The sequence below is a fragment of the Syngnathus typhle genome, linkage group LG4, assembly GCF_033458585.1.
Source record: "Syngnathus typhle isolate RoL2023-S1 ecotype Sweden linkage group LG4, RoL_Styp_1.0, whole genome shotgun sequence".
NCBI classification, from domain to species: Eukaryota; Metazoa; Chordata; class Actinopteri; order Syngnathiformes; family Syngnathidae; genus Syngnathus; species Syngnathus typhle.
Window position 1 is genome coordinate 22614828 of NC_083741.1, and position 16011 is coordinate 22630838.

Genomic DNA, 16011 nt, shown 5'->3' on the forward strand with positions numbered 1-16011 from the left:
TCTCCACCTGCGAGTACACGAACTCAAGATGTCAGTATGACACATTTCCGGCAATGTGTGTGAGGGAGCTGTTTTTGCTTACCAATCTGGACAGGGAAGGAAGGAGAGTGGTGCAAAGGAAGAAAGAAAAAAGGCATAGCACTCCATGAGTTCCATTCATCATCGACTCGGTGTTGAGAGCATATAAATAGCAAGATCTGCTCAGAGTTAACATCGAGTCGGCGCTGCTTCCGCGGTACTTTATTCATTAGGACTGCGCGCAGGGATCAATATGGCAGACGTATACACTGTACTGTTGACGAGATAATCCCATCATTATGAATTTGGCTCGGGTCGTCAGTAACGTGATCTATCGCGACGGTTATCAGCAATGACAAGTGCGGGGAGAGGGAAAGGAAAAAGGTTGAAACGAGAGAGCTTGTTTTTGTATTTGCTTTTTTTTTTTTTTAGCTCAGAGCAAAAGACATGTTGCGTTCCGAAATATAGAAAAATATGAGCATATGACGAAAGTAACAGACTTCTCTCTCAGGCGACCCCGGTTTGGGCCCAATTGAGTGAATCGGTGTGACGCAAGAGAGAACGACGTGACATATAGCGCATTTTCATACTCCATTAGCATTTGCCATCATTGCTTCAACCCTAAAGAGCAGAACAAGAAAAAAATATTTGTCATTTTCCGCCGAGCCGCCGTGCTTACTGAGCCTTTTGTTTTGGCAATACTGCATCGGTGTGCTTACTCAGGCCGCTTTTGTTGCCATAAACATTTAACAGTCACCACAAAGCGCGGTGGCTGTCATTTGCTTTCAGACACACACACAGGGGGTTTAAACGTGGGAGTCACGTTTCAAACTGGCCTCCGCAACAGCAGACGGCAAAAACAGTCGTGTTACTGCCGTGCAAAGACGAAAAAATACACTGGCCGTATTTCAAAAGTCTTTTAAATGGCATCGTTAATTGCAACTTCAAGCAAACGTGATTAAGACGAATGGCTTCACGTGGGCGAAAACATCTGTTTCACAGCCATTTGTTTCGAGATGTACTTTGTTGAAATTAGAGCAAATGAGATGGGTTTCATGGTACAGTATATCCATTCAATCAATTAATCACATTAGCCATGTAGCCGGAGAAGTGCTTAGCAGTAAAAGACAAGGACAAGGACGGCGAGCGGGATAAATCATTTGCCTTCAACTAATGAGAGAGAAGGTGAGAAGAGATCCACATCATTCTTTCTTGGAGCTGCATGCTGTTTCCATAGCACATATCTAGAGGGCAGAACGTAGCTCTCTCACATTGGAGTCGTGCCAAAGCACAGCGGAGTCAGATTCACTTTGTTTGACTTTGAAAGTGTTTGATTTAGCTACTGCAGGTTCAAACGGTTCATCGTATGCATGTTGGGCCCTTCGTGTGCCGGAGACCTTTTTGTACAATTATGTTTGGGTTTTGAGAAATCTCCGAAGGAGGGAGCAGGGGAGCAATGACGCAGCAGGGAATTTATAGAGTGACACGTGAATGATTTAGTGGCAAATAATAAGTCATCCTGCATTATTTGGAGGCATTTTGGATTCAGAAAAAGAGGATCTCAATTGGAGTTTTGAGCAGCATAACAAAGGGGCGGAGCTACAGGGTGGCAACGCCTGTGGCTACCTAGGGGAAAATTTTGATATGTGATATTTCTGCCATCTTCCCATGGATGCAGTAGCCTATTCTTAGACCCCTTGACATTCCATTTTTTTAAACATATTCATTTATTATTTAACAACGTTAATCTGAGCGCAAACTCTAAAATAATCCGTTTCAAGTAACCAAGTATGCAACCACGGCCACCCCTTGTTGAGGAGTTGTTCCACTCTGACCACCCCGATGAAAAATTTCTGGCAACGCCTCAGAGCACAACAAACGATTCTTCCACCATGTGAAAGAAAACGACGCAAAATTGTTTTTTAGTACATCAGGCAGGAGGCGACATCATGAATTGTGTCTGAAGCCGGACGTGATTAATAAGCTGCTGTTCTCCGGAAAAAAACATCCGTAAAAGTTGCACCCTCTGCGAATTCTTCAAGCCACATACAAGAAGTACCTCGGAAAGGCCATTCCAATTAAAGGAAACGGCAAGCTCGGGCCTTCAGCATACCACTTCTCGCAATATCACCTGTGCGATTGTGTATGTTGCGTGTCAACACACCTGGCAGCACAATTCCAGATTCCTGTTTTGTTCTCGTGATTTATGTGACCTTTGTTGGCGCTATTGACTTCTTGGCTGACTTGCTGGAGCAAAATGCCAGGTACGCAAGGGTAAATGCCTCGGGTCTCCCGGGGATATAAACATTTTATTTGGTCACGATCATCTATTTTTTGGGATGAAATTGCAGAAGCAGCGAAGGCTACGGGTTGTTTTGTATTAAATAATAAAACAAAGTGGAAAAATCAGCAGCTAAAAATACAAGGCCACAGCTGGTCTACACACGATGCAGCAAAAATAGGAAAACAATATCACGCTGTCTTTGGAGGTAGCAGTTCAAGAAAATTCAAATCACACTCACATGAAATCCAAAAAGACCATGCGGCGCTGACTTCAAACTCTGCCGTTGATATATGAGACAGCTTAACCCTGAAAATCTACTTCCCTTCCTCCTTGGACACGCTGCCAATGCAGTTATTATCATGACCATGTCATTTCCAATAGTCTGCTTCCTTTTGAACCCCAGCTAATTGCTTGAAGGTATCCGGCCCGTTTGTGGATCACACAGGCTAACTTGTGTTCTCATGTCCTGCCTGTTTCTTGTTACTCGTAAAACACAACGTGCCTTTTGTTCTCAACCTTTGCCAGATCAGGAGGTCTTTCACTTTGATGAAATTACTAAATGAATGCATGGAAAGACTCGCATGCACGCTAAACAATCATTGATCATGTTTTATTTAAATAACCACGAGCCTCTGGGTTGCAGGAATTATGTGAAACATCTTTTAGTCAAAGTACCACAGCGTGTGAAACATATCAAACCAAAAGTGACAACGTACTAGAGTAATTATCGATCAATTTTGAGCGAATGATATGACAAAATACTTTATAGAGTAATTAAATTACAGTTAATATTTGCATGACTTATTCTAGTGCTTGAGTTTGCAGAAAATCAACTCACGTTTACATCACACCGGATTCCTTTTTTTGCATTGATTGAATTTCTGTGAGCTTGCAAACATTTATGGATACAGGCACGAGTTCAAGGCAATATGGAATATGTATAAATATAAAGCAGATCAGTGATTTATTTTTTTGAAAGCGCAGAAGAAAAAAAAACAGCGAGTTAATTCAAAGACTAACAATATGTCCTAGCTCTTTCCCACAGCCGCTCTTCGAGTAGCCACCTAATTTACACTGAAAACAAGCTTGTCTGCTAGTGTGACTAAAATAACAACCAGGATTAGGAATAGAACAAACAAAACATGAAGTGGGAAAAAAAACACATTAAGCTTGTTTTGTTTATTTAACATGGAGATAATTTATCGTCAAAGTAGCTGTGATGAGTTTCTGAATATCAAGAAAGCCTATTTTAGCAGAATATAGCCGTGTTGTTCTGAGCAAGCCAACTGTGGGAGTACACACGTGACTTTGAAACAAGTCAAGTCTGTTCTAAAAGTACACTTGGTTTTCTCAGGTAACCCACCCCTTTTCCCCCAATTATATTTTATCCCATCCCACCGGAGGCTCCAGAGGAGAGCGGCTATCTTAAGATGAAGTGTGTGGGGGGGTGGGGAGGGGGGAGAGAAAAATTAAATAAAGAGTGTTTTTCTAATCCATTGCCTCAGTGGTCTCTCAAGTGTGGGAGCAATTTCACTATAATATATGGCAGAGGATGTGATAAGACGCAGTCCTGTTATGCACGTCGGTGTGTTTGCGTGCTTGAGTGTGTGTGCCTTTCTCACAGGAAGGGTGTTTCAAGGTTTGGACAAATGCAAGATTGTCACGCTCACAAAAAGAGAAGAAGCTCTAGCTCCAAAGGACTAAATCCTATGCCTGGAATACACAATGAAATTACACCCACCCACCCACACACATAAATCTGCTGGAATTATGCAAACGGAGAGCATTCCTGAAAGAATTCATTTTAAACATCCACTCTAGCAACATTGTTGATATGCATACGCACACCCCTAACAAATCAAAGAGGGCTAAACAATACAGACAAATCCATGCGGTTCAAATTATTACATTATCACAGTCTTTTTTTTTTAAAAGGGTTAAGGCTTGAAAAAAGTTTAACCATTCTCAGATTTTAAACGTTATTTGCAAATCATGCATTGATGAGATGCTGGTGGTTTGACCCAACAAGTAGACACTTCCCAAATTGAAGGGCATCATAAGCCTTTGAACAACTTCCTGGAACTCACATTAGAATGCTGCCACCTAAAGGCAACGTTTACTGCCTCGAGTGTGGCATCTGTTACAGTCTCCCGTTTGGCCTTGGTACCACCTGCACCACATTTCCATAAAATTCCAGTCTCTCGTGTCGGGGCAAATGTCTGTACAATTAAAATGACAATTTATTCAAACAACCAATGTGATCATTTCAACACTTCTACAAGCTTGGAGACAATGAGAGCCATTTCCCTAAAGAGTTAGAAAGCGCTGCTAGTTAACAATGAGAAATAAAATCCACACCTGTTTTGGGCATCGGGCACAGGGCACGCTTTTGAGTCACAACAAACCGTCTGAGCATTGAGGAATTTCACAACAGATTGGTTTTAACCTTCATCCTGCACTAAGTAATTCCCTTCAAGGCCTTAAGCAGTATTAAGCATCATTACCGTGCATATCATTCATCTACTTATCCCAAGAATTCTTCTTGCAAATAAAATGAAGCTCTCCATAGGGTTTGTCGCTGCCCGGTTGTGACAATGATAAGGCCAGCCAAGCTCTGCTGATACATTTGTATTGTTAGTCTCTGCTAGCAGAAAGACCGAGCAGTGCCTTAAGCAGATTTAAAACATCACGAGCGAGACCAAGAGCAGTGTTGCGAGTGCTGCAGGAAGCTTGCAGGGTGACGGTCGGCATGCAGAACCCGGCCGGCCCTACTAAGTCGCTGAATGAGCAGGCGCTAAGCTCTTCCACTTCATAAATTTATTTCTCCTTCACCGGCAACTGTAGTGACAGATGGCCTGTGAGGCCTGAGGATCGATGAAAGAGGAATCTTGTCTTTGTTTCCTGACATCTTTCTCCATTGCCACTTTGCTCGGACTCGGGTTACATAGTGTCCACATGAAGGGAGAACGGTGGCAGGGTGGAGATGAAAATGATATGCTTCTTTCTGTACGGCCTCTGAAGAAACTTAATGCCTCAAGGCATCTCCTTCTACATTGGTTTCTCTTGAATAATACAATAGAGCACCCTACATAGCCCACACTTTCAGGGGACCCACTTAAAACAAGATACCAAGGAGTTCTTTGTTGCTGCTCCAACTGTTTTTTTTTCTTCTTCTGACTTTCAAGACGAATGAGAAAGGAGTGTGTGAGCGTGCGAAAATCTACTGCAGTGTGCTATTTCATCATCGCCAAATTAGAAAAGAAATGGCCAGAAATGACCCTGTCCCTCTAATGAGGAAGTTCAACTAATGCTCTTTGTGCTGGCCTTTGCCCTTTGCAGTTGGCCCATAATAGAAGCATAATAGAAGTCCCCTGGTGGGAACACGTCACAATTGATCGCAGTCAACATCACAGGAATGTCCAGCTCATAGAAGGACTAACAAATGACAACAGACAGCTTCACTAAGAGACTAACAGCAGTGTTGAACTGGACAGGAAAGAAAGAAAGGCCTAAATTCAATTTGCGCAAACAAAGGGCAACTTAGAACATTTCATGGGTAAATACTCTAAAATAGAGGTCATGCTATGCAAAGATAGAAACAACTTTCAACGAAAAACTATGATGATAATATGAGAGAAGAAAAAGGTGAAGAAAAAGACTTGATCCGTTCCAACTGACCATTGTCCAAGCACGACGTCTTAATCCCCGTCTGACACAACAGACTTTTAATGAGCTTAAGGCCAAAAGACTCAAGAGAATTTCACACTTTAGAGTCTTAGACCTACCTACTCCTCGCAAAGATGCTTAAAGTAGCTGTAAAAAATAGGTTCAATCTGCTAATCTCTTTATGTTTAATTCTAACAGTATTAATTCAAAGTCTTAACAACTTCCGTGGGTGGAAATTATAATACGAGTAGCAAATAGCAGTCAATTGAGTTTATTGCCTAGAATGACCAGATTCAGGATATTTCGAATTAGTTTGCTCCATTTCTCTACCATATCTACCAAAACGGACTCCTTAAGGTTAGTCGAAAATTCTCAATTATCCATCACTGTGAACATGAGTAAGAATGGTTGTTTGTCTTTAAATGCGCTCCGGTGTCTCGCCCAAAGTCACTTGGGACCAACCCAATTACCCTCGACCCTAAACAGGACAAATTGTGTAGAAATATTGATATACAGCATATGGATGTATACACTGTCGGATAAGCATTTGTGAATTAGGATTATATGGCAAATGTCAAGATATTGTGTTAGATTTTGAGGGAATGTAGACTTGCGTCCTAAATCTGATTGTAGATTAAAAAAAATGATTTGCAAAGCCTGTTGTGACGCATTTCAAATGCAAATAATTTGTGAGGATGTCACTCGATCCGCTGCGAGAGCGGCCGAGAATATTTAATCCTTCTAATGCTCTCTTGTCCCCGTCTATTTCCCCCCCCCCCCTCTGTAGGCTATTGCCTCTCTGCCCTTGGTTTCTTTATCTTTCATTTTACGAGACAAGTCGTGTTGACAAGACCTGGATGCTTCATGAAGGTAGTCACGTGGGAGTGGGAATAACAGTGTGGGAGAGTAGGGCTATTGGCCTTACCTGTATGATGGACATGCGGTTAGTAGGTGTGTCTGTAGTGCTGGTGACTGGGCTTGTGAAGCTGGTGTGGCATCCCACGTGGCCTTGGGGCACGCTGAGGTTATTGGAAGTGGGCTTAAGGTACATGACCTCTGATCTTGGTGAGCTGAGTGGCAGGCGTGTCTGATAGTCAAAGTACATGGGAGAGGTGGCCAAGGAAGGACTGCTTACCACATTCATCACATTCATGGCATCCCGCTCCTCCACCTCGCTTTGCACCAGCATGATGTCGTTCTTGTTAATCTTCTTTTTCTTGCCTTTCCCCAGCTGTGGATGGGAATATTCTGCAATGCGACAGTTATAGGTTCGTATCTCCTTGTTTTCCCTCTTGCACTTGACCGCTATGGTGACCATGGCGGCCAGAAGCATGATTGATATGATGCTGAGAGTTACAATGAGAGGCAACGACATGTCCCAGTTCTGATTGTCGTCGACATGCAGCAGTCCGTCGGCTGGCTGTCCGTTGGAGGCCTTGATGAGAAGCCGGGCGGCAGTGGTAAGGGTTGGCTTGCCGTGGTCCGATACGCGGATAATCAGCTCGACGACGGGACTGACATTGTCCCAGAAAGGGTGGGCCGTTCGCACTTCGCCGGTCACCGGATCGATGTCAAAAAGATGCTCTTCGTTTCCGTCTGAAATCTCATAAGTGAGCCTCCCGCTCTCACCGTAGTCATTGTCCACCGCTCTAACCGTGGTGACAATGTAGCCGACGCCGACATTCCGTGGTACGTGGATTTCGGCCGTATCATTTTGGAGAAGGGGTAAAACGATGACCGGTATGTTGTCATTGACATCCAGAACACTGATGCGCACGGTCGTGTTGCTTTCCAGGTGGGGCGATCCAGCGTCACGGGCAAGAACCTTGAAATCGAAATATTTAATTTGCTCATAGTTGAACGACCTCACTGCATATATGGCTCCGTTGGCAGCGTTCACATTTACATACGTGTTGACATCGCCTCCACTCACGTTGGAGTTCATAATGCTGTAGTACACTGTGCCGTTCTGGCCTAGATCTGGATCATGAGCGAGAACCGAACCCAAGAACTCCCCCGGAATGTTGTTCTCTGGTATCTGGAGGAGGTAAACTGCCTTGGTGAAGCGGGGCACGTTGTCATTCTCATCCAGAATCTTTACAGTGAATGACTTGGTAGAGTTTAAGGGGGGGATCCCATTGTCTTTGGCCACAATGGTAACATTATATTCATCTTGGGTCTCTCTGTCCAACGGCCGGTCTGTCACCACAGTGTAAAAGTTATCATAGTTCTCCTCCAGTTTAAAAGGGACGTTTCCCAGAACTCTGCATTGAAGCTGCCCATTCCGGCCAGAGTCCTTATCTGTGACGCGAACCAGCGCAATGACAGTACCTGGAGGTGCTGCTTCACTGATGGCTCCCTGTCTTACGGAGACAAAGCCGATGGAGGGCCAGTTATCATTCCTGTCTAACACTTTAACCGTGACTTTACAATGGCCAGGGATCGGATTGGGTCCGAGGTCCTTTGCCTGGACGTCAATCTCAATAACTGGGCTCTCCTCGTAGTCTATTTCACCCTGAATCTTTATGACCCCTGTTCTGGAATCTATTGAGAACAGCTCTCGGATTCTCTCTGGGGCATAGCCACTAAAAGAATAGACGACTTGTCCATTGTTGCCCTCATCGGGATCCGTGGCGTTTAAATCGATCAGGACTTTACCAGGAGGGGAATTTTCGGGAATTTCCACAACGTAGGAGGGCTGGTCAAACACGGGGCTGTTGTCATTTGAATCAATAACTTTAACATTTATCTGCATGGTACCCGACCTGGGATATTCCCCACCGTCGGTGGCTGACAATATGAGAGTGTGATGGTTTCTTTCTTCCCGGTCCAGTGGTCTTTGAATAACCAATTCTGGGAACTTGGTTCCATCCCCACGGGATTTTACCTCCAAGGAAAAGAGATTGTAGTCGTCACGTGTTATCTGATAGGTTTTCAGACCGTTTTCCCCAGCATCTGGATCATGTGCACTGGTCAAAGGAAAGCGCGTACCTGGAACTGCATTTTCAGAAATGTCAATGTCTATCTGATCCGAAGGGAAAGCGGGCGAGTTGTCATTAATATCTTGGATGTCTATTTTAATCATGCAGATCTCCTTGTCATTGGCAAACACCTCCATGGAGAGCTGGCACTTGGGGTTCCTCTTACACAATGTTTCTCTGTCAATGCGTTGCTTCGTATAGAGTAGTCCACTCTGAGGGTCAACATCGATGAGATGCGGTGCCGAATTCTCCAACACCCTGAAGTTGGCTTTCTTTCCCTGCCCGCCCTGCCCAATCTGTTCCAGTCCAAGTCTGGCATCTTTGGCAATATTTCCAATCACTGTTCCCGGACCTTGTTCCTCTGGGACGGAGTAATTCAAGTTTTTCAATGTCAGGGCTCGAGCCCATAAGAGGAGGAAAAAGAAAATGGAAAGATACATCCCCGCTCTGTAGTCGTGGCAAAAAGCTGCAGTGTCTCTCTTATGCCTTTGACCTGTTGATATTTTGTTAAATCTGGTTATGAATTCTTCGGATCAAATGAAGAGTCCTGTTCATCGTGTGGAGTCTTGACATTTGTCTCAGTAGAATGTGTTTGATCTGTTGCACTCCTCCTCTGCCTCTCCCAGCAATCTGTGGTGCTGAACGCCTAATTCAAATTCCGCGCAGCGCTCGGACTCATCTGAGCAATAATCATGATGCACTCTCCAAATTGAATGCTCATTGTGAACCAAAAACTGATACCACCTAGAAGAGAGCAGAAAAAAATGTATGTCAGTTATTTAGAGGAAAGGTAGACGTAAAACATTGGAAATTCTATCCGAGAGAAATAAGATACGCCAGCGAGCGAGCCAAAATTGAAACAAGGCTCATATGTAATTCATCTCCACAATTATGGGGGGAGCTGGCCAATTAGTTAACCTTGGGCACAGTTCTGATTCACTGATAATGATTCCCCTTGAATGTCACTTACTACTTCCATCAGGACATTTGGAACACTTAGAATACAGCCAGTAAACCTTTAAGCTCTACCTGGCCATTCCGTATGTTGTAAAGGATCAGGATGAAAGCTGTCTAACTTTAATGATATTGTGACTCTATGCGGGCATACAACAGGAGATGGCCTATTGTGACGGTTATTGGAATAAGTGAGTATAAAATGAGCCTCTTACACGCATTAACAAATCCGCATAATCCGGATATTTAGAATGAGCCTCATAAAAATTCAAAAAAACGAGCTGCCAGCCATCAGCAGAACCGTGTAATTCTCTCCTCTGGTGCTCTGTGTCTTTCTCTGCAAGACCCAATTGTAAAAGCTGTTGCTCCTCGTGCGATTTCAAAAAAAAAAAAAAAAAAGATACATCTATAAAACACGCACGCACACGCTCACACACAGAGCAATTATGTTGAAGGACAGACAGAAAGGCACGCACAAGGTAACTTACCAATGCGAATTGATGTAATACTCCCCAAAGCAGGAAGGAAAAAATGTAAAGATCCAAAGTCAGTTTCTAAATGGGTTTGGGAGAGTTTGAAGTGTGAATCCCTTTTTGTTGGAGCCTACAGTGCACCGCAATGTCAATAAATACATGAATTAAAAAGGCTTCCAAAAAGTCTATGATGTCAATGGGATGAAGTCCTCCCTGCTGTGTGATTAGGATGCGGAGGCTCGCCTTCAGCGAACAGTGAGTCACCTTTGTTCAAAAAAGGATGGACGTCCAGATACGTGCAAGGGTAAGAATCCAAAGTGAAAAGGGCGACCGGTCAGTAGGCATCAGCCTCCGCAGCAGCAGCAGCAGCAGCGACGTGGTGTCCTTGTCCGGCGTCCTCATCCAAAGTGCGGAGGAGCGCAGAGGCAACAGTTCGTCCGCATCCTGGATCAACACAATGTGCCGTTCCAATAGAGCCGGCGAGTTGTCGGGTTGTGCAAAGTGTGTTGTGCACCGTTTGGACGGGTCCCGAAGACGAGAGCGCGCTCCCCGAGCATAGAATGAACTCCGCGCACGAACGCGCTGCGTTAAAATGTTGCTTGCGCTCCTGGGGCAGCCAATCGCTTTGAGGAGGTGGAGAGAGAAGGAGGGATTCAAACCAAGTCACCCGTCCGGACTACAAATGATGGGCGGCTCGTTGGCCACCCGCACTTCATGTTATTTTTCAAAAAAAGAAAGGGGGGAGAAAAAAAAAAAACCTCACTGCTCACTTCACTTCTTTGTTGTTACGATCCGGGAAGCCAGCAGATGTGTGCGGAGAAATGTCCGTTAAGCCGTTAGAAACGACTTCAGTGCGTGCGCTGTATTAAGGAAAAAAATATTTTTAATTAAAAATGACTAATGGCAATGAAAGAACATTCACTCTTGAGCTGTTCATTTAGTATTATGTCAGGTACCATCCATCTATTACTCTCTTCTGGAAGTGAACATCCAACATCACAAGGTGTAAATAAAAGCGCTAAAAGCAGCACATGCGCGACGTTTATAAACGTTTTTTTTTTTCCCCCTTTATTTTTTCTAACTTGGAAGTATGCACTATACGGGATTTTTCAACCTTCATTCATTTAAAAAAAACATTATGAATGTCAATAATATGCACAAAACCTATGCATATACATGTTTCTGTAATTGTGGCCCTGGTAATCACTAATAATATATAATTCCTTTATATATAATTATGTTATTATAGGTTTAGTTCAGACCAATATATTAGTATCATGTAATTGTCTGTTGCAAATCCATACATGATCACTTTATTACAATTAGTATTGTATTTTTTTGCACAAACAACAGATTCATTCTTATTTATGGGCACAACGCTACATTTAAATAATTAGATCTAAAACTTGCTTATATAATGCTTCTCCCCTTCAGTGACCCCTCAGTGACAACACACTTAAATTATATTTTGTGTTTATTTCGTAAGATGTAGCTTGAAAGTAGTTTAATAGCACCCGTCAAATGCTATTGCTATGTTCATTATTCTGTGGTCCATTAATCTATGTACTGATCTCAACCTTTTTGACCTCTCGGTCTGACATGGGCCAGTGACAAGTGTCGGAATCATTCATAAGTCTGATGGCGACAAACACTCATTATTAAACAGCATGTTTGACGTACAAATGTCACGTTGTTGATAAGTGATGAAAGTAAATGTCACACCATGCATAGAACGTGCGTGGCACTGTCTTGTTTGTTAAAACGTGATGCATAATGAGGTGTTTACCGCCTGTACCTGATGCCCTCTGCAAGTCAATTGGGAATTTATAGAATAGCAGGAGCAGAGATGAGATGCAAAGCTCCGACGTGGTTTTACGGTATGATTGGCATCTCGTATGGGAAATCAGACAATTTAACCTTGAATGTAGTTGAGTACCGTAATTTTCAGACTATAAATCGCACCGGAGTATAAGTCGCACCAGCCATAAAATGCCCAAAAAAGTGAAAAAAACATATATATGTATATAAGTCACTCCTGAGTATAAATTGCCCCGCCCCACCCAAACTACGAAAAAAAACGCGATTTATAGTCCGGAAATTACGGTAATCCCATTTCCTTGAAATCACATTGTTGGAAAACAGTGTGCTGCTTTTTGCAGTCAATTTATTGAATCTTTTTTTATTGAGTCTTAAAACATGTGTGAGGCAGGCGGAGCATCCACGGAAAGAAGCCGTAATGCAGATGTGTTAAACACTCTTCAACCCTGTTGTCGCCTTTAGATATGGTTATCATGCTACTTTTTGTCAACAAGAATTGTAACCATGGTCACTGCTGAGCGCGTCTCTGAGCTTTTCATTTATCCAGCACCCCGGACAAAATAGCACAGCTGCCATTTTGATTTGGATTTGTTTTTTTCAGTAGCAAAATGTCACCTGTTTGAGTTGCACTCACTAGTCTTCCACAATGTCGCCATGTTGCCATCTGAATCTCTTTCTCGCTTTTCAGTGTTAGGTTCTGTTTTGAGTCTATATTTGTTTATTGCTCGTTATGAAGAGAAAAAAAAAAAAAAAAACGTTTGGTGCGAATGATATTTTAAACAGTTGCTCTTTATGGTGCGTTTGGATGCACTTTCATGGTAGCTGGTAAATGTGTATGACATTTACAGTTGCTAAAAAACAAGTTGGATGTGTGAATTATTGGCAGAGGAAGCATAAATAAAACAACTTCCCACATTTTTTCATTTGCACTCCGTCTGTCTTCCCGTGACATTTTTAGACTCTTCAGACAAAAATCCGAGTGTGGTTTAAATAGCCTTGCAAAAACATATCTAATGAAAAAGTGACACTCTTTCAAAGTTCAAAAATAAGACCCACGTAAAATATGGCACAGAGTAATTTTGGTTCTAGAAACCCTATAAAAGCCTTGAGCTGTGAATATTTTGTGCTCCCTTTATGACTCTTAAAAGTCTTTTTTTTGTGTGTTGCACTGTAGACAGGTAAAGGTTTGCATGGTGAATATAAATAGAGCTTGAAAGGCAAGTAAGTTTGTTTGAGGTACATGCCTCCCAGGTTCATTGCAATTTCAACCTCAATAATAACATTTCCACACATGCTTGATGCATTTTACGCTTTCAGTGTGGATGGAAAATTTCAATCAAAAGTAATAAGTAGGTTGAGGTAAAAGACTCTTGCATCGTAAATCCTCAATTCTATTTGAGCACTGATACACAGCTCACAGAAAAAAAATAGTTGATCGTCCTAGTGTCCTATTTTTGATGCACAATTTCTGTCTTGTTTTTTTTCTCCTCAATTATTTTGAGACCATTGGTTAACAGTATGAGGAGAATTCAAAGGTGGACCTGAGGTCGGCATGATAGCAATGTATATTTGAAGACAGTCCCTCACAGAACAGCATTTATACTGTGACATCTCTGCATACATGAAAAATTAAAGCGATTCTGTAAAGGATAGAAAAAATAATAATAATAATACCTGATAATAGAAAATCCAAACCCAGTTTCTCCAACTCCTGCCAAGTTGCTCAATGGCAATTTTAGAAATCCCTCAAATACATTTGTTGTGACACATTTCAAGGAAGAACATGAATATATTTTTTTTCGATATCTCGGTGAGAAAACATTCCGTTATCTCCTTATTGAAATGTTATCACAGCACCACCAACTCTATATACAGTGTTGGTGTTTGTGCCAAGTTAAACTTAACTTCATTTCCAATCTCAGTTGGAAGTGGTTCTGTGCAGCTTGTCTGAAGGTTCATATAATAGTTTTGCATCCAACATAAATATAAAATATTCTTAATCTATACTAGTGACACAAAGAGAAACATTCTTGACAGGTGTCATGCCTAGAACACTTTATTTTTGTATAATGATCATCCAGTCACGCATCCCCAATGACTTACTTTCGCCAATTAGTGCATTTAAAAAACAAGACCATGAACTACTTTGCGTAGAAATAGACCAAATTGATGACATCATATCCTGTAGGTCACTACATCATTAATGGTAATCCAGAAAAAAGACGCAATACAGGATTGTTGAAAATAATCACGCAATTAATAAAGGTGACCTAGTAAAGTGTCTATATTTGACTTGAGCTGCTTCTATATGTGCTGGCAGTTGAGTCATTTCCTCAATATGAGTCTCATCATATGTTTCATATAGCAAGCAGGTCCCCTGCCTATTTCTTGAACCCGTCCTCCTCTTTCCCCTCCATCCCAGTCACCCTGTAGAGAACAGGTGTATCTGTCTCTCCCCTGATGAGTTTATTACTCTGAAGTGTCTCCATGGTCTCGGTGGACCCCCTGCCTTCTAATACGCTTAGGCCTTGCAGCTTATGTCAGCCCAAGTGGGTGGTCTGACAGCGCGCCACTTGATCAAACCATCCACATCTGGTCAGTACTCACTCTGGTCAGTCTGGATGTCATGGTGACGGGATCTGAAATGAAACACATCCCATCTTTTGCTTCTGAACTCACAGAGCCACAGATGCAATGCTTCGGTATTGTCCTTGTCTTTGACGTGAACTGAAAAGAACTCAAATCAAGCGACACTGCAGAAAGGATCGGCGGGACCCCTATACACTTTTTTTTGAAGACCTGCACACTGTGAGAGTGAAGACAAGTCAAGCAGAATTCTCTTGGACTCACCCCAACTTGGATTTAACCATTTCTGCCTTTTTTCACCTCAGTTGGCACAAACAATGCTTACCAAACACTGCAACCATTTTTTTTTCCCCCACACGTGAATGATTCCATGCCTTCCCTTGAATGCATCTCATATTTGGAGGCGTGTGTGCGTGTAATTTAGTTTTATTTATTTATTCATTTATTCATTTATTTATTTATTTATTTATTTATTTATTTATTTATTTATTTATTTATTTATTTATTTATTTATTTATTTATTTATTTATTTATTTATGTATTTATTTATTTATTTATTTATTTATCCATTTATTTTATTTTCATGTAATGTGCATGTGTGTATTATGTTTTTTGCATGACAACAATGGCATGCTTACTTTTTTCCCTTCCACTCCCTAGAAATATCTATTTTTCAACCTCACATCGCTCATTATTAATATTGTTGACTTGTAGGGGGTTATTTTAAGGAATATGTAAATGCACTGTTCCCATTATCTCCTTGGCAGTGTTTGTGCCTCTCCACAGGGGAAAACATTGCCGGGAAAAAAAAAAAAAATGCCCGTTCTTCATTTATATACTCTTGCATTTAGTTGAACTACATGTTGGCCTTTTGGCTGCCTCTTCACTCCACTCCTGGAGGAGGGGGTGAGGTGACGACCGGGCCAAAAGTTGCCGTCTGGATTCTACACCAACGGATGGGGGACATGATCTGAGGTGGAACACTGGAGGCGTCTTCCTGCAGTGCTTCATCTGATTAAATAGATTTCTCCCATCTGCGCTCCTTTCTCAACGGTTCTCATATTTGCCCAGCAGGGATTTTTTTACTTCTTCCTTGCCCTCCTGAAGGTTACGATCAAGGAATGTCATTAATATTTGTCACCTGTGGGTTTGTGAAGCCCTTTGAGACATTTCTGTGATTACGGGCCTACGTAGTATATACTGTCAATAAATTTGATTTGACTCAATTTAA

General features: G+C 42.1%; 1 protein-coding gene across 4 annotated transcripts in view; it reads right to left on the reverse strand.

The window, feature by feature from the left end:
• The window catches only part of pcdh17 (protocadherin 17), a 38821-nt gene extending 27855 nt beyond the window's left edge, over positions 1 to 10966 (reverse strand). Inside the window, exons 1-2 of one of the 4 annotated variants that reach the window (XM_061276473.1) lie at positions 10392 to 10966; positions 7104 to 9693 (exon numbers count right to left, since the gene is read on the reverse strand). In XM_061276473.1, the coding sequence (XP_061132457.1) occupies positions 7104 to 9389 (2286 nt within the window). In that variant the 5' untranslated portion in view covers positions 9390 to 9693; positions 10392 to 10966. Of the gene's footprint in view, positions 1 to 6893; positions 9694 to 10391 lie in introns of all 4 variants that reach the window. The other 3 variants (XM_061276472.1, XM_061276471.1, XM_061276470.1) reach the window with 3 other exon arrangements.
• Between the last annotated feature and the right edge of the window lie 5045 nt (positions 10967 to 16011).